Below are 25,251 nucleotides of genomic sequence, written 5' to 3' on the forward strand. Positions count from 1 at the left end.
TCCTTTAGGAAGCCTCCTAACACCTTTCACTAACTCCTTTAGGAAGCCTCCTAACACCTTTCCTAACTCCTTTATGAAGCCTCCTAACACCTTTCCTTAACTCCTTTAGGAAGCCTCCTAAAATGTTTCACTAACTCCTTTAGGAAGCCTCCTAACACCTTTCCTAACTCCTTTAGGAAGCCTCCTAACACCTCTCACTAACTCCTTTAGGAAGCCTCCTAACACCTTTCCCAACTCCTTTAGGAAGCCTCCTAACACCTTTCCTAACTCCTTTAGGAAGCCTCCTAACACCTTTCCCAACTCCTTTAGGAAGCCTCCTAACACCTTTCACTAACTCCTTTAGGAAGCCTCCTGACACCTTTCACTAACTCCTTTAGGAAGCCTCCTAACACCTTTCACTAACTCCTTTAGGAAGCCTCCTAACACCTCTCACTAACTCCTTTAGGAAGCCTCCTAACACCTTTCCTAACTCCTTTAGGAAGCCTCCTAACACCTTTCCCAACTCCTTTAGGAAGCCTCCTAACACCTTTCACTAACTCCTTTAGGAAGCCTCCTGACACCTTTCACTAACTCCTTTAGGAAGCCTCCTAACACCTTTCACTAACTCCTTTAGGAAGCCTCCTAACACCTTTCCTTAACTCCTTTAGGAAGTCTCCCAACACCTTTCACTAACTCCTTTAGGAAGCCTCCTAACGCCTTTCACTAACTCCTTTAGGAAGCCTCCTAACACCTTTCACTAACTCTTTTAGGAAGCCTCCTAACACCTTTCCTTAACTCCTTTAGGAAGCCTCCTAAAATGTTTCACTAACTCCTTTAGGAAGCCTCCTAACACCTTTCCTAACTCCTTTAGGAAGCCTCCTAACACCTTTCCCAACTCCTTTAGGAAGCCTCCTAACACCTTTCACTAACTCCTTTAGGAAGCCTCCTGACACCTTTCACTAACTCCTTTAGGAAGCCTCCTAACACCTTTCACTAACTCCTTTAGGAAGCCTCCTAACACCTCTCACTAACTCCTTTAGGAAGCCTCCTAACACCTTTCCTTAACTCCTTTAGGAAGTCTCCCAACACCTTTCACTAACTCCTTTAGGAAGCCTCCTAACGCCTTCACTAACTCCTTTAGGAAGCCTCCTAACACCTTTCCTTAACTCCTTTAGGAAGCCTCCTAACACCTTTCCTTAACTCCTTTAGGAAGCCTCCTAACACCTTTCACTAACTCCTTTAGGAAGCCTCCTAACACCTTTCCTTAACTCCTTTAGGAAGTCTCCTAACACCTTTCACTAACTCCTTTAGGAAGCCTCACTAACTCCTTTAGGAAGCCTCCTAAAATGTTTCACTAACTCCTTTAGGAAGCCTCCTAACACCTTTCACTAACTCCTTTAGGAAGCCTCCTAACACCTTTCCTAACTCCTTTATGAAGCCTCCTAACACCTTTCCTTAACTCCTTTAGGAAGTCTCCTGACACCTTTCACTAACTCCTTTAGGAATTCTCCTAACACCTTTCCTAACTCCTTTATGAAGCCTCCTAACACCTTTCCTTAACTCCTTTAGGAAGCCTCCTAAAATGTTTCACTAACTCCTTTAGGAAGCCTCCTAACACCTTTCCTAACTCCTTTAGGAAGCCTCCTAACACCTCTCACTAACTCCTTTAGGAAGCCTCCTAACACCTTTCACTAACTCCTTTAGGAAGCCTCCTAACACCTTTCCTAACTCCTTTATGAAGCCTCCTAACACCTTTCCTTAACTCCTTTAGGAAGTCTCCTGACACCTTTCACTAACTCCTTTAGGAATTCTCCTAACACCTTTCCTAACTCCTTTATGAAGCCTCCTAACACCTTTCCTTAACTCCTTTAGGAAGCCTCCTAAAATGTTTCACTAACTCCTTTAGGAAGCCTCCTAACACCTTTCCTAACTCCTTTAGGAAGCCTCCTAACACCTCTCACTAACTCCTTTAGGAAGCCTCCTAACACCTTTCACTAACTCCTTTAGGAAGCCTCCTAACACCTTTCCTAACTCCTTTATGAAGCCTCCTAACACCTTTCCTTAACTCCTTTAGGAAGTCTCCTGACACCTTTCACTAACTCCTTTAGGAATTCTCCTAACACCTTTCCTAACTCCTTTATGAAGCCTCCTAACACCTTTCCTTAACTCCTTTAGGAAGCCTCCTAAAATGTTTCACTAACTCCTTTAGGAAGCCTCCTAACACCTTTCCTAACTCCTTTAGGAAGCCTCCTAACACCTCTCACTAACTCCTTTAGGAAGCCTCCTAACACCTTTCCCAACTCCTTTAGGAAGCCTCCTAACACCTTTCCTAACTCCTTTAGGAAGCCTCCTAACACCTTTCCCAACTCCTTTAGGAAGCCTCCTAACACCTTTCACTAACTCCTTTAGGAAGCCTCCTGACACCTTTCACTAACTCCTTTAGGAAGCCTCCTAACACCTTTCACTAACTCCTTTAGGAAGCCTCCTAACACCTCTCACTAACTCCTTTAGGAAGCCTCCTAACACCTTTCCTAACTCCTTTAGGAAGCCTCCTAACACCTTTCCCAACTCCTTTAGGAAGCCTCCTAACACCTTTCACTAACTCCTTTAGGAAGCCTCCTGACACCTTTCACTAACTCCTTTAGGAAGCCTCCTAACACCTTTCACTAACTCCTTTAGGAAGCCTCCTAACACCTTTCCTTAACTCCTTTAGGAAGTCTCCCAACACCTTTCACTAACTCCTTTAGGAAGCCTCCTAACACCTTTCACTAACTCCTTTAGGAAGCCTCCTGACACCTTTCACTAACTCCTTTAGGAAGCCTCCTAACACCTTTCACTAACTCCTTTAGGAAGCCTCCTAACACCTCTCACTAACTCCTTTAGGAAGCCTCCTAACACCTTTCCTTAACTCCTTTAGGAAGTCTCCCAACACCTTTCACTAACTCCTTTAGGAAGCCTCCTAACGCCTTTCACTAACTCCTTTAGGAAGCCTCCTAACACCTTTCACTAACTCCTTTAGGAAGCCTCCTAACACCTTTCCTTAACTCCTTTAGGAAGCCTCCTAAAATGTTTCACTAACTCCTTTAGGAAGCCTCCTAACACCTTTCCTAACTCCTTTAGGAAGCCTCCTAACACCTTTCACTAACTCCTTTAGGAAGCCTCCTAACACCTTTCCTTAACTCCTTTAGGAAGTCTCCTAACACCTTTCACTAACTCCTTTAGGAAGCCTCCTAACACCTTTCCTTAACTCCTTGGTGAAGTACATCCCAAAGCTGGAGACGGAGTCTCCAGCGGCCTGCAGGTGAGCAGCACCGTCACAGGAACCACCACCCAGGAAAGAAGCCACACCATCCAGCCTGGAACCCTGAGGGAACCCCTCCCACACAGAGCTCATCTCAGTGGCTCGGGGTTCTGAAGTGTTGTTGTTCAGGGTCCGTTTGCTCCGTCACTGTTCCTGCAGTGGGGGGCGGAGCTGGAGACGCTGGCCAGAAGCAAGAAGACGCAGTCCTGAGCAGGACAAGCAACCAATGTGGCTCCTTTTACAGATATCTCTGCATTTCGGTTAATTGTCAAACTAATTCCTGATTGATGAGATTTGTTTTTATAATGATTCAATCAGTTCTGCTTGCATTCTTTTTCAGCGCAGGACTACACCATTTGGACATTTTAAAAGACGGAGCAGGGACCCCCAATGTCGTATTTTTCTCTATATGATACAAATTTCTGTCTGTTGACCAATTCATTTAGTGGTTTTTGATTCAATAATGCCACTAATTGTTAATAAAAAATAAATGAAATCCCACTTTTCATTGCAGACTTCTCACTGGCCCCTCCCACTGGGGGTCCAGGTAACCAGTACCATTCTCCCCCAGCAGGAGGCAGCGCTCAGCACTCCAAGTTTGCAGAAGAAGAGCAATACATTGCTGGGGATGGGGACAGCAACACAACAACAAAACATATTTGAGTCCCCTAAAAGAAGTCCCAGCTCAAAAGAGTACACCAGGTTACCTGTACACTATATTTGCAGTTCTTTACCTGGTGGGAAAACTGCAAGGAACCATAGAACTCCTGTGTTCCTCCGCCCGCAGTTCCTCTGGGCCTGCTGCTGCACACTATATTACTTTGCTCAGTGCCAAAAGAAACCACGACTTTATGAGCAGGAGAAGAGCTGAAAATATTCCAAATACAGGGTACAGTTACAGTTCTACAAACTGGGAGGGTGCTGAGTACTATCCACTGCAGGTACACTCACTGTCACCATTCACACTCAGAGACTCAGGTGTGGACAGACACACGGTACCAGGAGTTCTCTCAAGAGTACTTTAATAAATAAAAGGTGACAAGGGACTCCACCCAATAAACAAGATAGCTGAGCTGGTACAAGAGGATAAGAAAGGAGACGGAGAACAAAAGGAGGGGGAGGGGCGACGGAACTACTCCGCAAACTAACAAACTAAGCAAATACTGCAAGACGGGACAGTACAACACAGAAACTATACCACTACTAAGGTAACTATTCAGGCCCAGCTAGAGACTGGGGGGAGCACTCTGCCTGGTACCAAGTGGGGAGCTGGAGGAGGGCGTGGTCGGGGGTGAGGAAGCAGGACGGAGGGCCGGTGCTGCACCCTGATGGAGGGGGAACAGGGAGCCTCCCGTTGAGCTGCGTCACTGAATGGAGTCACGAGCAGGAGCCTGGTGCAGCAGGGGGGAGACAGAGCTGACCAGAGCTGACCAGAGCTGACCAGCACTGACCAGCACTGACCAGAGCTGACCAGCGTTGACCAGAGCTGACCAGAGCTGACCAGCACTGACCAGAGCTGACCAGCACTGACCAGCGCTGACCAGAGCTGACCAGAGCTGACCAGCACTGACCAGCGCTGACCAGAGCTGACCAGAGCTGACCAGAGCTGACAGGAGAAAACAAAGCACATGAAATTAGAGTTTCTGAACTGTTTATTTGTATTTTGAATCATGGATTGAATCATGGATTGAATCATGGATTGAATCATGGATTGAATATTTTATTTATTAAACGTAAATGTTTGATTTGCTAAAACTTACTAGAATAAAAAGTGTTAAGAATTAAGGGGGAAAGTATAAATACTTAGTAGGCATGTGGAAATGATTCTTTTGTGATTTCATTTTCTTATCTTGTGATGGTAACACCATAAGACTGCTAAAAAATGTATACTTAGTTAAAATACAATTTAAATTCTTAAAGAGTAAAAACCCAGAATGGAAAATGTGCTTGTTGTTAAGAAAGGTGTGTAAATGTGTGAATGTGTGAATGTGTGAATGTGTGAATGTGTGAATGTGAAACAAACCCTATGTCCATGTGCTTATCCTGCATTCCCTTTGTTCCTGGGAGGTTTTCTACCTGCTGCAAATGACTGCAGAAGAAAAGCAGCCAATATGCCATCACCATCACCATCATCATCATCACCATCACCATCACCATCATCACCATCACCATCATCACCATCACCAGCGTCATCACCATCACCATCACTATCACCATCACCATCACCATCACCATCATCACCATCACCATCATCATCATCACCATCACCAGCGTCATCACCATCACCATCACCATCATCATCACCATCACCATCATCATCATCACCATCACCATCATCATCATCACCATCACCAGCGTCATCACCATCACCATCACCATCACCATCATCATCACCATCACCAGCGTCATCACCATCACCATCATCATCATCACCATCATCATCATCACCATCACCAGCGTCATCACCATCATCATCATCAGCATCACCACCATCACCATCACCGTCACCGTCACCGTCACCGTCATCATCACCATCACCGTCACCGTCATCATCATCATCACCATCACCGTCATCACCATCACCACCATCATCATCATCACCATCATCATCACCATCACCGTCATCATCACCGTCATCATCACCATCATCATCATCATCATCATCATCACCCACTATACAGCAGCAGACTGTCTTCTTGTCCAATGCACTGTCCCATTAGATGTGTGGCTGCTGTCCAGGGTGCTATTGTCCTTGTTTGGACATGGATCCATTTAGATCTGGGGGGTCAAACTCAAGTCCCGGAGGCCAAATCCGGCCTGTGGAACGATTATATCTGGCCCACAGAATCATCTCCTATTTTAATTAGAACTGACCACCCTCTGAGGTCTGCAGATTTCCTCCAGGATCAAAATGTAAACTTCAGTTTGATTATTTTGAAAATCCTTGTTAAATCAGACAAACTTTAAGAAGGAAAGAGTCAAAAAGAATTCCTAAAAAGTATAGAATACGGGGAAAGAAAAAAGTGTTTTTATTTCATACAATATCCTTGTTGTGCTACATATATTATTTGCAGTTATCACACTGATCCAAATACTTTATAACTGTTTCTTAGATTAACCAGCCTGAGCAGCTCTATCTAGACAGTAAGATGATTTTCTAGATTAACCAGCCTGAGCAGCTCTATCTAGACAGTAAAATGATTTCTTAGATTAACCAGCCTGAGCAGCTCTATCTAGACAGTAAGATGATTTCTTAGATTAACCAGCCTGAGCAGCTCTATCTAGACAGTAACATGATTTCTTAGATTAACCAGCCTGAGCAGCTCTATCTAGACAGTAAGATGATTTCTTAGATTAACCAGCCTGAGCAGCTCTATCTAGACAGTAACATGATTTCTTAGATTAACCAGCCTGAGCAGCTCTATCTAGACAGTAACATGATTTTCTAGATTAACCAGCCTGAGCAGCTCTATCTAGACAGTAACATGAAGCAGGAACATGAATTAACAAAGAAGCAACAACAAAAGAGGAACATGATTCTGAGAGTTTGAGCAAATGATGGTAGTTTGTGTGTGTGTGTGTGTCTGTGTGTATATGTGTGTGTGTGTGTGTCTGTGTGTATATGTGTGTGTGTGTATGTGTGTGTGTATATGTGTGTGTGTGTATATGTGTGTGTGTGTGTCTGTGTGTCTATGTGTGTGTGTGTCTGTGTGTATATGTGTGTGTGTGGCTGGCTTTTAATATATCAGTCAGGATCATCTGGGCTGACATGATTAAATATATTTTGACAAGTAAGAGAGTGGAAAACGTAAAAAATTAGACTTGTAAAAAGATGTCCAGATCTAATGTAGAGAAGTGTCACTGTTACCATTATAGTACCAAATACATTTTCCATGATATTTTCTGATTATAATATTGAAGACAGCTCTAAAGGTAGAACTTTTATAAAAAGGTTTAAAACCACGACATGAAGGGTGAAAAGTCCCTGTTCCTCCACAGCCTAGGAGCTCCTGGAGGAACATCAACCTGCCGTCACTCCATTGGTCCAAACAGCCACAACCAACTAGTTCTCAGTACAACAGGTGCTCTAGTGTACAACAAGCAAATCAGGAATCCTTAACAAATGAATCTTAGAGTGACCAACCAACCAAAAATCACCCTGTTCTCTCAGGGCTCAAACTTACCAACAAACAAACAAAGTCTTTCCTTCCTACTAAAATAAACAAGAGGAAAGGATTGAACCCAGAAGTTACAGCTCACTCCGCTCACTCCGCTCACTCCGCTCACTCCGCTCACTCCGCTCACTCCGCTCACTCCGCTCACTCCACTCACTCCACTCACTCCACTCAGGCTGTTTGGCAGAATGACAGATGGCTCCGCCCCTCTGATCCAAGCCCCGCCCCCTGGTGACATCCTCCTTCCTCCTTATGAGCCAGGGTACTTCCTGAGTTTGGCCAATCAGGTCGTCGGGACGCCACAGCCCTATTTACATGTTTGATTAACCTGGAGAGTCACCCAGGACACAGAAAACATACAAGTACCCCTGCAGCCGTAACACCCCCTTTCCTAAGAATGAAATACCCTCTCAGGGTTTTTAATCTAAAGAGGGTGGAGGCAGAGCATCAGCCAACACGCTCTATCAGCCCTTTTTAGGTCTAATCTGCAAATTGAAGTCTTGCAGAAGAAGAGACCAACGCATACGTTTTTCATTTGGGAGAGAAACACCAGTGGATTGTGTTCTGTGAGAACCTGCACAGGCTGAGAACTAGAACCCAACTCAACGTTCTGCAGGGCGAGTAGCAAGGCCAGTGCTTCACTTCAATGGTTCTATAGTTCTCCTGCTGTTTGATGAAGTGTTTAGAATAACAGCAGCTGGGATTCCTGAAGCACGGCGTGATAAAGGAACCTAATATTGATGTGATGCAGAATGATTAAAGAATATTTAAAAGCTGATGTGTGTACTTTAGTGTACTTTAATAATCCCTGAAGGGGAACCAGGGGATGATGATAGATTTATTTTTATACGTCGATGTTTTTCCCTTTATATTTGGTCTAAAATGGTCCAGACCACAGAAACATTTATGTTAATAAAGAAAAGAATTGTTGCACATTGCACCCACCTCCTCAAAACACAAAGACTCACTCCTACATGCATCCAACACTCCACAGGGTGGGGTGCAGTGCTCCTTCCTCATTCGCTGTTGGATTAGTGGAGGGTGGGATATCGCGGTGGCCGGGTGGGGGCCCGGCTGGGGGCCTGGGGGGCGAGAGTCACCCCCCCACCCCCCCCCCCCCGAGTGTGTGACAGTGTGAGTGTGTGAGTGTGTCTGTGTCTGTGTCTGTGGGGTGGGGGTGGGGGTGTGGGTTTATCAATCAAGATCGGGGGGAGAATCGTGGGGGGTGGGATATGAGGCTCCTGGGGGTGGAGAGTTGACTGTCCTCCGACCGGGGCCTGTTTAGGCTCCCGGGGGTGCGGCGGGACTCGCCGGCGGAGTTGGGGGGGCTCTCGACCCGCTCGGCCCGGGGGCCCTGCTCCGGCCTTTTCTCGGCTTGGCGGCTTGGGTCGGGGCCTGGGGCCCTGTGCCCTTTATCCTTCTCTTGTGGGCTCCTCTTGCCTGGGGGGGGATTCCTCTCTGCATTCTCCGTCGGGTGCTTTTTGGGCGGGGGCGTGGCTCTCTGGGGTGGTTCGCTGGGGTCTCCCCGGGCCTGGGGGGCTTCCGTCTGCCGGGGTGGCGGTGTCCGGGCCCGATGGCCTCGGGCCCCGGGGTCTCGCCACGGGTCCCCCCACAACAGTTCCGGTCCCACCCAGTGGACAAGCCACACACACACACACACACACACACACACACACACACACACACACACACACACACACACACACTTCCACTCCTCACTAAAGGAGCTTCTGAAGTTGCTTGTTCTCTGTCATCATTTGTTCAAACTTTACAAATCATGTTCCTCTTTTGTTGTTGCTTCTTTGTTAATTCATGTTCCTGCTTCATGTTACTGTCTAGATAGAGCTGCTCAGGCTGGTTAATCTAGGAAATCATGTTACTGTCTAGATAGAGCTGCTCAGGCTGGTTAATCTAATAACAGTTATAAAGTATTTGGATCAGTGTGATAACTGCAAATAATATATGTAGCACAACAAGGGTATTCAGCACGAGCTCCTCCTCTCAGTAACAGGAGGGGCGGAGCTTTAGCAGGAGCTCCTCTCAGTAACAGGAGGGGCGGAGCTTCAGTAGGAGCTCCTCCTCTCAGTAACAGGAGGGGCGGAGCTTCAGTAGGAGCTCCTCCTCTCAGTAACAGGAGGGGCGGAGCTTCAGCAGGAGCCCCTCCTCTCAGTAACAGGAGGCGGAGCTTCAGCAGGAGCCCCTCCTCTCAGTAACAGGAGGCGGAGCTTCAGCAGGAGCTCTTCCTCTCAGTAACAGGAGGGGCGGGGCTTCAGCAGGAGCTCCTCCTCTCAGTAACAGGAGGCGGAGCTTTAGCAGGAGCTGGACGTTGCTGTTCACAAGGAGAAGGTTTCACTGTGTCCAAGGGAACCACTCTGACGTCTCCAGGTGTCCCCGCGTCCTTCACAACCCCGCCTACATTCTGACCGTACTGCGGTGGGACCCTGCCACACAGTTGGATCTGGGTGCGCTTTGTAGTACTGTATAATACTTTCCTTCCCACCCTGTCCTGTCCAGGTCCACTCCACCCTGTCCTGTTCCACCCCGCCCCGCCCCGTCCTGTCCTACCCCACCCATTCCGTCCCGCCCCACCCGTCCCATCCCACCCCACCCATTCCGCTCCATCATGCGACCATCATATTTTGATGATAATGACAATATAAATTTTAATAAATGTGTTTGAGTCAGAAGACGATTAGGACCAAACCATGTCTTCATTTGTTTCATTCTGACATTTTTCCTCAGAGTTGTGACAACAGTTAAAGTATATATCTTTTATCTATATATTGGATTCGCTCTCCAGATGTTTCCTCCTCTCCTGCTCCCATTCAGACCAGGACTCTACAAAGCAAAGTTCCATTAAACTGTTGGAGCTCCCAGCAGCAGCAACACACTGACTTTTAATGTCCACAGAACATGAAGAACCACAACCAGAACAACAGAACTGACAGGGACTCAGTTTGGAGTCTACGTGCAAGTCCTCATGTTCAGGGGGGGGGGCTCTTCCTGAAGTGGAGTGTGTGGGAGCAGAGCGCGAGAGGTGGGGGAGAGAGAGAGAGAGAGAGAGAGAGAGAGAGAGAGAGAGAGAGAGAGAGAGAGCGAGAGAGAGAGCGAGCGAGAGAGAGAGAGAGAGAGAGCAGTTGTTCCTGGAGGATTCTTGTTTCTTTCCTCTTATTAAACCTTCAGGCTGCAGTGTGGAGATGAACCGGACCTACTGGAAGAAGGACCTGGTCCCGGTCCTGGTCCTCCTGGCTGCAGGACTTCCTCTGGCAGCCTGCGAGCAGCAGCCAGCTGGAGGTAAGCGGAGCTCCGAGCTCTGTCTGTCCGCTCCACACAGCGTGTGTGCGGGTCAGACTGCCGAGGAACCTCGGTGCTCGGTGCCCGCTCTCCGGTGCTCGGTGCCCGGGTATCCGGTGCTCGGTGCCCGGGTATCCGGTATCCGGGTGCGTCGCTCGGTGTTTGGAAGTTTTTAGAAACTTTATGTTTCTTTCAAGAAGCGGAGCTGCGAGAAGTTTCTCTGCTGACGTGGACGGAACTGCTGCTGCAGACGTGTGTGTGTGTGTGTGTGTGTGTGTGTGTGTGTGTGTGTGTGTGTGTGTGTGTGTGTGTGTGTGTGTGTGTGTGTGTGTGTGTGTGTGTGTGTGTGTGTTTGTGTGTATGTGTGTGTATATGTGTGTGTGTGTGTGTGTGTGTGTGTGTGTTTGTGTGTGTGTGTGTGTGTATATGTATATATGTGTGTGTGTGTGTGTGTGTGTGTATATGTGTGTGTGTGTGTGTGTATATGTGTGTGTGTGTGTGTGTGTGTGTGTATATGTGTGTATGTGTGTGTGTGTGCGTGTGTTGCAGCCTCAGTGGAAGAACTTTTGACTCTTTTCTACTTTCAGGTCAAACTGATGAAAAACCTTCAATGTTTTGATGCTCCAATGAAGTTTAGATTGTTTACATGATGGCTGCTCTCCTTTATCTGCTGCTCTCCTTCATCTGCTGCTTTCCTTTATCTGATGATCTCCTATGTCTGATGATCTCCGTCAGCTGCTCTCCACCCACTGCTCTACTTTATCAGCTGCTCTCTTTTATCTGACTGTCTCTTTTATCTGCTGCTCTCCATCAGCTGCTCTCCACATATTGCTTTCCTTTATCTGCTGCTCTCCATCAGCTGCTCTCCACCTGCTGTTCTCCTTTATCAGCTGCTCTCTTTTATCTGATTATCTCTTATCGGCTGTTCTCCTTTATCTGCTGCTCTCCATCAGCTGCTCTCTACCTGCTGTTCTCCTTTATCAGCTGCTCTCTTTTATCTGATTATCTCTTATCGGCTGTTCTCCTTTATCTGCTGCTCTCCATCAGCTGCTCTCCATCAGCTGCTCTCCACCTGCTGCTCTCCACCTGCTGTTCTCCTTTATCAGCTGCTCTCTTTTATCTGATTGTCTATTTTATCAGCTGTTCTCCTTTATCTGCTGCTCTCCATCAGCTGCTCTCTACCTGCTGTTCTCCTTTATCAGCTGCTCTCTTTTATCTGATTATCTCTTATCGGCTGTTCTCCTTTATCTGCTGCTCTCCATCAGCTGCTCTCCACCTGCTGTTCTCCTTTATCAGCTGCTCTCTTTTATCTGATTATCTATTTTATCAGCTGTTCTCCTTTATCTGCTGCTCTCCATCAGCTGCTCTCTACCTGCTGTTCTCCTTTATCAGCTGCTCTCTTTTATCTGATTATCTCTTATCGGCTGTTCTCCTTTATCTGCTGCTCTCCATCAGCTGCTCCCATCAGCTGCTGTTCTCCTTTATCAGCTGCTCTCTTTTATCTGATTATCTCTTATCAGCTGTTCTCCTTTATCTGCTGCTCTCCATCAGCTGGTCTCCACCTGCTGCTCTCCTTTATCTTCTGCTCTCTTTTATCTGATGCTCTCCTCTGGTCCTGGTTTTGCAGGTTCCTGAGTTCCGTTACGTTGTGTCTTTCAGGAAACCTTCTGCTGGTTACCGTGGCAACCAGAGAGACTGACGGCTTCAGGCGTTTCTTGAGGTCTGCTGAACATTTCAACTACAGCGTGAAGGTAAGAGGTTCTGCTGGACCAGAACTGCTTCTGATCTGACAGGGTCCTGCTGGTTCTGCTGGTTCTAGTTCTCCTCAGACCAGCAGCTGGTGTGTTTGCAGGTTCTGGGCCGAGGGGAGCCGTGGGAGGGAGGAGACCACATGTCTGCTCCAGGAGGAGGACAGAAGGTGAGACTCCTGAAGTCCGCCCTGGATCACATGAAGGACCAAGACCAGGACCAGATCATCCTGTTTATTGACAGGTAGAGAGGAACTTCCTCTGTGTGTGTGTGTGTGTGTGTGTGTGTGTGTGTGTGTGTGTGTGTGTGTGTGTGTGTGTGTGTGTGTGTGTGTGTGTGTGTGTGTGTGTGTGTGTGTGTGTGTGTGTGTGTGTGTGTGTTGTGCTTCACACAAACTCTGGACTTCCTGTTTCCTCACAGCTACGATGTGGTTCTGGCCTCAGACCCCAAAGAGCTGCTAAAGAAGTTCCACCAGACCCGGCACCAGGTGGTCTTCTCGTCCCAGACCCTGGTCTGGCCAGACCGACACCTGGAGGACAAACACCCCCCCGTCAGGGAGGGCAACCGCTTCCTGGGCTCCGGGGGTAGGTCCACCAGGCCCCCTGCTGCTGTGCACCATGTTCCAGGGGGTCCAGGTGGTCTAGATGAGAGTCTATGACTTCACTTCACTGAGTTACTGAATCAATAGAAGCTTTTTAAGGTGGAACCTGTTAGATTCAACACTGAGGACGTCCCAGCATGAAACACTGAGGACACTGAGGACGTCCCAGCATGAAACACTGAGGACATCCCAGCATGCAACACTGAGGACATCCCAGCATGAAACACTGAGGACCTCCCAGCATGAAACACTGAGGACACTGAGGACGTCCCAGCATGAAACACTGAGGACATCCCAGCATGAAACACTGAGGACGTCCCAGCATGAAACACTGAGGACATCCCAGCATGCAACACTGAGGATGTCCCAGCATGAAACACAACACACTGAGGACGTCCCAGCATGCAACACAACACACTGAGGACGTCCCAGCATGGAACACAACACACTGAGGACGTCCCAGCATGGAACACAACACACTGAGGACGTCCCAGCATGCAACACAACACACTGAGGACGTCCCAGCATGCAACACAACACACTGAGGTGGCGACACAGGTTCTTGTGAAGCTGCTGCTGATGTGGCACATTTCACTTTTACAGTCGTCTTTCGTCAGCAGGCGGCCGAGACCATAAAACCTTCCAGAGTCCACCTGGTGCTCGTTAGAGGAGTTGGAAACTGGTTTATATGAGCACGTCCTTCCTGTCCTCCTCCTCCTCCAGGTTTCATGGGTTACCTGCCCAGCCTCAGAGAGATGCTGTCCCCCTGGAATGGAGACGACAGCGACAGCGACCAGCTGTTCTTCACCAGGATTTACACAGATCCAGCGAAAAGAGTGAGTCCTCTTTCTTTGTGCTCAGTGTTCACTTTCAGGAAACACCTTCTATACCTTTACTGCAGCGGACCTTTGGCTGAGCTCCTGCTAAGCCCCGCCCCCTTCGTTCCGTTTGCTAAGGTGGACAGGACGTGTTTCCCAAACCGGTTTCAAAGGTGATCCGGTCGGTCACATGATGCAGTGGATGCTTCGTACAAACTTTCAAGAGGGACATAGAAGAGACTGAGTTAGAGGCGGAGCTACGTCAGCTGAGCTCGCCGCTGCTGGTGTTGATTGATGTCCTACGAGCAGATCACTACCACTCTACTAGGCAGATCACTACCACTCTACTGAGCAGATCACTACCACTCTACTGAGCAGATCACTAGCACTCTACTGAGCAGATCACTACCACTCTACTGAGCAGATCACTACCACTCTACTAGGCAGATCACTACCACTCTACTGAGCAGATCACTACCACTCTACTAGGCAGATCACTACCACTCTACTAGGCAGATCACTACCACTCTACTGAGCAGATCACTAGCACTCTACTGAGCAGATCACTAGCACTCTACTGAGCAGATCACTAGCACTCTGCTGAGCAGATCACTACCACTCTACTGAGCAGATCACTAGCACTCTACTGAGCAGATCACTAGCACTCTGCTGAGCAGATCACTACCACTCTACTGAGCAGATCACTACCACTCTACTGAGCAGATCACTAGCACTCTACTGAGCAGATCACTACCACTCTACTAGGCAGATCACTACCACTCTACTGAGCAGATCACTACCACTCTACTAGGCAGATCACTACCACTCTACTGAGCAGATCACTACCACTCTACTAGGCAGATCACTACCACTCTACTAGGCAGATCACTACCACTCTGCTGAGCAGATCACTACCACTCTACTAGGCAGATCACTACCACTCTACTAGGCAGATCACTACCACTCTGCTGAGCAGATCACTACCACTCTACTAGGCAGATCACTACCACTCTACTAGGCAGATCACTACCACTCTGCTGAGCAGATCACTACCACTCTACTAGGCAGATCACTACCACTCTACTGACTTTGCTTTACTTTGGAACAAATGTCGGCGTCCTTGTTTCTTGACGTGGTGCTGAGTTTGAGTTCTGACTCCCAGCTTCACACCTCCTGGGAAACAGGACGAAGTGAACCTCCTGGTTCCTCCTCAGGGTTCCTCCTGAGGGTTCCTCCTGAGGGTTCCTCCTGAGGGTTCCTCCTGAGGGTTCCTCTGGTTCCTCCTCAGGGTTCCTCTGCTCTCTGCTTCATGCACCATGTTGCTCCACCCACCTTCTCTACTGAGTTTTCCACTGAGAATGTCTGAGTCGGCTGTTCAGGACAGTTGGTAGTTGAATGCTGTATTGGGGGTGGGGCTTAGCCAAGGGCCAATTAGATGACAGACTGAGCCCTGACAGGAGTACTGCGGAAGAGTTTGGGCTTCAGAAAAAGTCAGAATAATGTTTTTCCTCAGTGGCCCAAACTGTTCCGTTCAGTACTGTACGGTGACGTGTCTGGAGCAGGAGAGGTGCTGAGGAACGGATTTTAGTCCGTCTCCTTGTTTTGTCACCTGCTGGTCTCTGCTTCTTCTGACTGTTGATCCTGAGGCTGTGCACGTTCTCACCTTTCCTCCTCAACATCTGTGCTTCCATCTTCCAGAAGACCTTTAACATCACCCTGGACAGCAAGTGCAGACTGTTCCAGAACCTGCATGGTGCTGTGGGTGAGTGACACCTCAACACCTCAACACCAACACCTCAACACCAACACCTCAACACCAACACACAAACACCAACACACCAACACCTCAACACCAACACCAACACCTCAACACCAACACACCAACACCTCAACACCAACACACCAACACCTCAACACCAACACCTCAACACCAACACCTCAACACCAACACACAAACACCAACACACCAACACCTCAACACCAACACCAACACCTCAACACCAACACACCAACACCAACACCTCAACACCAACACCTCAACACCAACACACCAACACCAACACCTCAACACCAACACATCAACACCAACACATCAACACCAACACATCAACACCAACACATCAACACAAACACCTCAACACCAACACACCAACACACCAACACCTCAACACCTCAACACCAACACATCAACACCAACACATCAACACCAACACATCAACACAAACACCTCAACACCAACACACCAACACCTCAACACCAACACCTCAACACCAACATCAACATAAACATCTCAACACCTCAACACCTCAACATCTCAACACCAACATCTCAACACCAACATCAACACCAACACCTCAACATCTCAACACCAACACCTCAACACCAACACATCAACACATCAACACATCAACACCAACACCAACACCAACATCTCAACACCTCAACACCAACATCTCAACACCAACATCAACATCTCAACACCTCAACACCAACACCTCAACACCAACATCTCAACACCAACACCTCAACACCAACACCTCAACACCAACACATCAACACCAACATCAACACCAACATCTCAACACCAACACCTCAACACCAACACATCAACACCAACATCTCAACACCAACACCTCAACACCAACATCAACATCTCAACACCTCAACACCAACATCTCAACACCAACATCAACACCAACATCAACATCTCAACACCTCAACACTAACATCTCAACACCAACATCTCAACCCCAACATCAACATCTCAACACCAACATCTCAACACCAACACCTCAGCACCAACATCAACACCAACATCAACATCTCAACACCTCAACACCAACATCTCAACACCAACATCTCAACACCAACACCTCAACACCAACACCTCAACACCAACACCTCAACACCAACACCTCAACACTAACATCTCAACACCAACATCAACACCAACATCTCAACACCAACACCTCAACACTAACATCTCAACATCAACACCTCAACACCAACATCAACATCTCAACACCAACATCTCAACACCAACACCTCAACACCAACATCAACATCTCAACACCTCAACACTAACATCTCAACACCAACATCTCAACACCAACATCTCAACACCAACACCTCAACACCAACATCTCAACACCAACATCAACATCTCAACACCAACATCTCAACACCAACACCTCAACACTAACATCTCAACACCAACATCTCAACACCAACACCTCAACACTAACATCTCAACACCAACATCTCAACACCAACACCTCAACACTAACATCTCAACACCAACACCTCAACACCAACACCTCAACACTAACATCTCAACACCAACATCAACACCAACATCTCAACACCAACATCTCAACACCAACACCTCAACACCAACATCTCAACACCAACATCTCAACACCAACACCTCAACACTAACATCTCAACACCAACACCTCAACACCAACACCTCAACACTAACATCTCAACACCAACATCAACACCAACATCTCAACACCAACATCTCAACACCAACATCTCAACACCAACACCTCAACACCAACACACCAACATCTCAACACCAACACCTCAACACCAACACCTCAACACTAACATCTCAACATCAACACCAACATCAACACCAACATCAACACCAACATCTCAACACCAACATCTCAACACTAACATCTTAACACCAACACCTTAACACCAACACCTGAAAGCAAAACTAAACCTAACTTCAGACACACGGCTCCTCTTTCGTGCTCTTTCCAGTGTGTCTCCTCCGCCTGTCACTCTGGGTCTCTGGGCTCCTCCTTTATTGGCAGACAGGTAATTAATCACCTGATGGGAATCGGGTGATTAATTACCTGTCTGCCACCAACACCATGGAGGGTGCTCCATTGTTCTTCTCATCCACCGCTTTGTGCTCACTGGTTGTTTAGTGAACTGGTTTATTGAAATGTGGTGCGACACTTTCCCCGTGGTGTTCAGACGAAGTGCAGATGCTGCTCTCAGTAACAGGAGGGGCGGAGCTTCAGCAGGAGCTCCTCCTCTCAGTAACAGGAGGGGCGGAGCTTCAGCAGGAGCTCCTCCTCTCAGTAACAGGAGGGGCGGAGCTTCAGCAGCAGCCCCTCCTCTCAGTAACAGGAGGCGGAGCTTCAGCAGCAGCCCCTCCTCTCAGTAACAGGAGGGGCGGAGCTTCAGCAGGAGCTCCTCCTCTCAGTAACAGGAGGGGCGGAGCTTCAGCAGCAGCCCCTCCTCTCAGTAACAGGAGGGGTGGAGCTTCAGCAGCAGCCCCTCCTCTCAGTAACAGGAGGCGGAGCTTCAGCAGCAGCCCCTCCTCTCAGTAACAGGAGGGGCGGAGCTTCAGCAGGAGCTCCTCCTCTCAGTAACAGGAGGGGCGGAGCTTCAGCAGCAGCCCCTCCTCTCAGTAACAGGAGGCGGAGCTTCAGCAGGAGCTCCTCCTCTCAGTAACAGGAGGGGCGGAGCTTCAGCAGCAGCCCCTCCTCTCAGTAACAGGAGGGGCGGAGCTTCAGCAGGAGCTCCTCCTCTCAGTAACAGGAGGGGCGGAGCTTCAGCAGGATCTGGTGTTTATGATGACAAAGTTTAAGCTGTGTCACAGAACAGAGGCTCATGCTGCAGCTCCGCCTCCTGAGCTCACATAGGCGTCCTCCTCCACTTCCTGTCCAGCCTGGTTCATCAAGATAATAAGACCCTCATATACCTCAGCGCTGCCCCCCACAGGTCAGCAGTGGACTTCAGGTTGCTCAGCACTGCCCCCCACAAGGTCAGCAGTGGACTTCAGGTTGCTCAGCACTGCCCCCCACAGGTCAGCAGTGGACTTCAGGTGAACCAGAGGGCTAATCAGGTTCTCAGCCTCTTCATGAAGCTACCTGTCGTTTTCGGAGTTGTTGTTGCTGGTTCTGGGCAGTTGGAGTTGAACCAGCAGTTAAACCTACTGCAGCTACCTCAGGCCTTCAGTCTAATCAAAGAAGAATGTTTTCTTCATCGTAGTTGTTGCGATTGGTCAAGTATAGGTGTGCTGTACATGTTCTGACATGGAGTAATCCAGCCAACGCATTCCATCTTGCAGTGGTTGTGATAATCCGTGACCTGGTTCTGATCCAGAAGTTGACGTTGTGCAGAGACCAGAGCTTCACACTAGAAGTATTTCAGGAGCAGCTACACGTTCAGACATGAACTCCAGTCTCAGTGAGACTTTGGCATGTTTCCCTCTGAGGCTAAGGAAGGAATTTGTCGGGCCAGTGTGAACAGCTGGATCCAGAGACGATTGGACCCTGAGACCTGCTCCTCCCATAAACACCCTCTTAAAAGCTGCTTCCAGACTCACATCTCACTTTTACAGAGAGAGCTCTTCTAGTGGGGAGCCCCTTCCAGCAGCAAATGTAAAGTCCCAGGTCCAGATTCTGTTTTGATCTGAATCTTCAGACTTTCTCTCCAGTTTAGTCCTGACTTCAGTCTTTACAGTGAGACGTCCACACTGAGTCTCAGCGCGCGGGCCACCGTCGGGTTCCCCCACCGACACGCAGAGTCAGGCCTTTCCAAAATCATTCTTTTGTAAATGAAAACAAAAACCAAACGTAGGGCCTTGCAGTTGCTCGATGGAGAAGAAGGACGTGTGGACAGAGGCTCCCAGCGTAGAGTCAATGACTTTGTGAAAAGACTGGTTACTCCAGTAGAAAGTCAACATTGAGATAAAGAAAGAAACTGAAACAAAAAGACTCAACAGATAAAAACAGCAAAGTAGCCTCACAAGCTCACAGGGGAGCTACAGGACGCCCCGGAACCAGTATTACGTTGGGAGACCTAATCTGAGCTGCAGAGGGACGACGACAACCTGAGAAGGGACATTAACTCCTTTGGCACAGCAGGGAGCAGGAAACTCGATGGTTCAGCCCAAGAACTGCAGGGGCTGAAGGAGCGAGTGGGTGAGACAGAGACATGAGTGGGACAAGTGGAGGACATGGCCGTGGAAATGACCGAAGCGCTCACAACAGTTATAAAGCGCCAGAAAACTCAGCAACACAAACGGACAGATCTGGAGTCCAGATCTGGACTCCAGATCTGGAGTCCAGATCTGGAGTCCAAGAAGAACCAATATCTATCTGCATCTTCGGAGTTGGCGAGGGCGAAGAGGGAGGCTCTGTGATGCGCTTCGTTTCAGAGCGTCTCAAACGAGAGCTGCCACCACCCAGACATGGACCTGAAGATACAGCGGGCTCATCGCTCCGAAACCAAGACCAGAGGCCCCCCGAGACCCCTCATCATGAACCTCATTCACCACTAAAGGAACCGTGTTAAGAGAAGCCTGGAAACGGGGTAAGATAGAAACTTGGCAACCGCCCGCTGCTCTTTGATCATGACTATGCTGCAGAGATCCTACAGAAGCGTTGGGAACACAAGGAGGTGAATGCCTGAAGGTGAAGGGCATACGGTTCCAGACCCCCTACACCAGTATGAGAATCCACTGGGACCTACACAAGCGTGCATGCCGCGGGGCGGGAGCTGCAGAGACGGGGCTGCAGGGTGGACGTGCATGCTGCGACGGATGAGGAGGACCCGGGGTGACCCGGCCAAAAGAGCAGCTGGGCTGGAACCCATGAACGACACCTACTGCAGCTGAGACAGCGAAGGACAGACTCCGGGAGTTCCAGAGGAGCCCCACAGAGTGACAGGAGCAGTGATACCATGGACATGGACCGTTGGACACATCGGTTGGGAGGAGTTTAATAGGACTGAGACCGTTGGACACATAGGTTGGGAGGAGTTTAACAAGACTGAGACCGTTGGACACATAGGTTAGTAGTAGTTTAACAGGACTGAGGCCGTTGGACACATAGGTTGGTAGTAGTTTAACAGGACTGAGACCGTTGGACACATCGGTTGGGAGGAGTTTAATAGGACTGAGACCATTGGACACATAGGTTGGTAGTAGTTTAACAGGACTGAGGCCGTTGGACACATAGGTTGGTAGTAGTTTAACAGGACTGAGACCATTGGACACATAGGTTGGTAGTAGTTTAACAGGACTGAGGCCGTTGGACACATAGGTTGGTAGTAGTTTAACAAGACTGAGACCGTTGGACACATAGGTTGGTAGGAGTTTAACAGGACTGAGACCATTGGACACATAGGTTGGTAGTAGTTTAACAGGACTGAGGTCGTTGGACACATCGGTTGGTAGTAGTTTAACAGGACTGAGACCGATGGACACAGGTTGGTAGTAGTTTAACAGGACTGAGACTGTTGGACACATCGGTTGGGAGGAGTTTAACAGGACTGAGACCGTTGGACACAGGTTGGTAGTAGTTTAACAGGACTGAGACGGTTGGACACATAGGTTAGTCGTAGTTTAACAGGACTGAGACCGTTGGACACAGGTTGGTAGTAGTTTAACAGGACTGAGGCCGTTGGACACATAGGTTGGTAGGAGTTTAACAAGACTGAGACCGTTGGACACATAGGTTAGTAGTAGTTTAACAGGACTGAGACCGTTGGACACATCGGTTGGGAGGAGTTTAATAGGACTGACCCCGTTGGACACATAGGTTAGTAGTAGTTTAACAGGACTGAGACCGTTGGACACATCGGTTGGGAGGAGTTTAATAGGACTGAGACCATTGGACACATAGGTTGGCAGTAGTTTAACAGGACTGAGACCGTTGGACACATCGGTTGGGAGGAGTTTAATAGGACTGAGACCATTGGACACATAGGTTGGTAGTAGTTTAACAGGACTGAGGCCGTTGGACACATAGGTTGGTAGTAGTTTAACAGGACTGAGACCGTTGGACACATCGGTTGGGAGGAGTTTAACAAGACTGAGACCGTTGGACACATAGGTTGGTAGTAGTTTAACAGGACTGAGACCGTTGGACACATCGGTTAGTAGTAGTTTAACAGGACTGAGACCGTTGGACACATCGGTTGGGAGGACTTTAATAGGACTGACACCGTTGGACACATAGGTTAGTAGTAGTTTAACAGGACTGAGGTCGTTGGACACATAGGTTGGTAGTAGTTTAACAGGACTGAGACCGTTGGACACAAAGGTTGGTAGTAGTTTAACAGGACTGAGGTCGTTGGACACATAGGTTGGTAGTAGTTTAACAGGACTGAGACCGTTGGACACAAAGGTTGGTAGTAGTTTAACAGGACTGAGACCATTGGACACATAGGTTGGTAGTAGTTTAACAGGACTGAGACTGTTGGACACATCGGTTGGGAGGAGTTTAACAAGACTGAGACCGTTGGACACATAGGTTGGTAGGAGTTTAACAGGACTGAGACCGTTGGACACATAGGTTAGTAGTAGTTTAACGGGACTGAGACCGTTGGACACATAGGTTGGTAGGAGTTTAACAGGACTGAGACCATTGGACACATAGTTTGGTATTAGTTTAACAGGACTGAGGTCGTTGGACACATAGGTTGGTAGTAGTTTAACAGGACTGAGACTGTTGGACACATCGGTTGGGAGGAGTTAAACAGGACTGAGACCGTTGGACACATAGGTTGGTAGTAGTTTAACAGGACTGAGACCGTTAGACACATCGGTTGGTAGTAGTTTAACAGGACTGAGGTCGTTGGACACATAGGTTGGTAGTAGTTTAACAGGACTGAGACCATTGGACACATAGGTTGGTAGTAGTTTAACAGGACTGAGGTCGTTGGACACATAGGTTGGTAGTAGTTTAACAGGACTGAGACCGTTGGACACATAGGTTGGTAGTAGTTTAACAGGACTGAGACCGTTGGACACATAGGTTGGTAGTAGTTTAACAGGACTGAGACCGTTGGACACATAGGTTGGTAGTAGTTTAACAGGACTGAGACCGTTGGACACATAGGTTAGTAGTAGTTTAACAGGACTGAGACCGTTGGACACATAGGTTGGTAGTAGTTTAACAGGACTGAGACCATTGGACACATAGGTTGGTAGTAGTTTAACAGGACTGAGGTCATTGGACACATAGGTTGGTAGTAGTTTAACAGGACTGAGACCGTTGGACACATAGGTTGGTAGTAGTTTAACAGGACTGAGACCGTTGGACACATAGGTTGGTAGTAGTTTAACAGGACTGAGACCGTTGGACACATAGGTTAGTAGTAGTTTAACAGGACTGAGACCGTTGGACACATAGGTTGGTAGTAGTTTAACAGGACTGAGACCATTGGACACATAGGTTGGTAGTAGTTTAACAGGACTGAGACCATTGGACACATAGGTTGGTAGTAGTTTAACAGGACTGAGACCGTTGGACACATAGGTTGGTAGTAGTTTAACAGGACTGAGACCGTTGGACACATAGGTTGGTAGTAGTTTAACAGGACTGAGACCGTTGGACACATAGGTTAGTAGTAGTTTAACAGGACTGAGACCGTTGGACACATAGGTTGGTAGTAGTTTAACAGGACTGAGACCATTGGACACATAGGTTGGTAGTAGTTTAACAGGACTGAGGTCATTGGACACATAGGTTGGTAGTAGTTTAACAGGACTGAGACCGTTGGACACATAGGTTGGTAGTAGTTTAACAGGACTGAGACCGTTGGACACATAGGTTGGTAGTAGTTTAACAGGACTGAGACCGTTGGACACATAGGTTAGTAGTAGTTTAACAGGACTGAGACCGTTGGACACATAGGTTGGTAGTAGTTTAACAGGACTGAGACCATTGGACACATAGGTTGGTAGTAGTTTAACAGGACTGAGACCGTTGGACACATAGGTTGGTAGTAGTTTAACAGGACTGAGACCGTTGGACACATCGGTTGGTAGGAGTTTCACTACTATGCCCACTCATATGGCCTGTCTTTACGAGAGGTTTTGCCCTCCACCCACCAGTGATGGAGGAGAAGAGAAATCTGTTTTTGTTTTGTTCAAGTCAGATGTTCCACTGATACTGTCACAGTTTTTTCTTTGCTTACGGGGCGATTGATCTGTTCTTTGTTAAATGAGTGTGACACATAATAGAATGTCTCTAAATGTGAATGGCCTTGGTGTCCCCATAAAGCCAAGCAAAGTTAGAGCAAACCTGAGAAAGACTAAACCGAGTGTCGTCTTCCTGCAAGAAACACATTTATCAACAAAAGAACATGGAAAGTTTTAAAAGCTGGGCTCTAGGACTCTTTTTACAGCTCATGTAAGAAGAGTAGAAACAGAGGTGTAATAACATGTTATTGTAATAACATTCAAAGAGGGAATGGACAGAGGACAGATGTGTGAGTGTCAAAGGAAGGATAAAGAGTGTTTTAGTCTCTCTAATGAATGTATACGCTGCACCAGAGGGTGAGCAAACATTTCTACTATCTGTTTGGATCAACTTCAATCACTGAGTGAGGGAATCCTAATCTGTGCAGGGGACTGGGACATTATTTTAAACTATAATATGGACACAACAAGAATTAGAAGACACACATTAATGAACAAATCCAGCCTGTTTGGTGGGTGGAGGGACCTCCACCCACTACAGAGGGACTTTCCACATTACTCAGTAACTCACAAGGTACAGTCCAGAATACATTACTTTCAGATGGACATTATGGACAGACACAGGGTTAAAGAATGTATTAACATAAATAGAGACAACGAGGTTGAGCCCCTGTCAAAGCAGTAATGAGAGACAGTCTGGTCTCAAGGACATCTTACATAAATAAAATGAAAAGGTTTAAATATGACAAATCACAACAACAGTTAAGGAAACTAGAAAAACAACAACAAACAGACAAAAGTGACCAGCTGAAAGGACAAATAAAAATAATAAGGAAAGACATGGACAATATGGCATCTGAAGAGATGGAGAAGAAACCATCCAGACCCAAAACCAGAGCGACTCTGGCAAAGTACAGAACACAAAACCAGAGAAGGAACCAGCAATGAAATAATCCATGAACCAGACCTTTAGAGATTACTCTACAATACTCTACTCATCTCCTGAGAATAGAAACAAAACGGAGATTAAGAACGACTTGTTCAAACTGGATGTCCCCTCCTGGGACGAACCAAAACCAGGATCTCACCTCTCCAATAACAAGAGAAGAGCTGGACGAAGACATCAGGAGACTGAAGACTAACCAAGGTCCTGGGAGTGATGGGAACCCAATGAGAGGTGTAGGACCTTCAGGCAGGAGGTCTAGTCCCTTTAGTAACTCTATCAAACCCTCTAGGAGGAGCCCACTGCCAGGATTCAGATCAGGGGCACCTCAACAGGTAGTCTGACTCTGGCTGGAGGCCCCCGGCAGGGAGGTCGTCTGAGCGCCGCTCTATTTGCTCTCATCATAGAGCCGTTGGTCCAGGGAACGAGACAG

The 25,251-nt window shown here is 47.8% G+C and overlaps 1 protein-coding gene across 2 annotated transcripts in view; it reads left to right on the forward strand.

Moving 5' to 3' along the window:
* The first annotated feature begins 10,486 nt into the window (after positions 1-10,486).
* Positions 10,487-25,251, forward strand: part of plod1a (procollagen-lysine, 2-oxoglutarate 5-dioxygenase 1a) — a 32,764-nt gene continuing 17,999 nt past the window's right edge. For both annotated transcript variants that reach the window (XM_080468893.1, XM_080468894.1), the window contains exons 1-6: positions 10,487-10,749; positions 12,409-12,500; positions 12,602-12,741; positions 12,919-13,082; positions 13,823-13,935; positions 15,616-15,679. In XM_080468893.1, the coding sequence (XP_080325019.1) occupies positions 10,653-10,749; positions 12,409-12,500; positions 12,602-12,741; positions 12,919-13,082; positions 13,823-13,935; positions 15,616-15,679 (670 nt within the window). In that variant the 5' untranslated portion in view covers positions 10,487-10,652. The remainder of the gene's footprint in view (positions 10,750-12,408; positions 12,501-12,601; positions 12,742-12,918; positions 13,083-13,822; positions 13,936-15,615; positions 15,680-25,251) is intronic.

Source organism: Lipophrys pholis, assembly GCF_963383615.2.
Source record: "Lipophrys pholis genome assembly, chromosome: 8".
NCBI classification, from domain to species: domain Eukaryota; kingdom Metazoa; phylum Chordata; class Actinopteri; order Blenniiformes; family Blenniidae; genus Lipophrys; species Lipophrys pholis.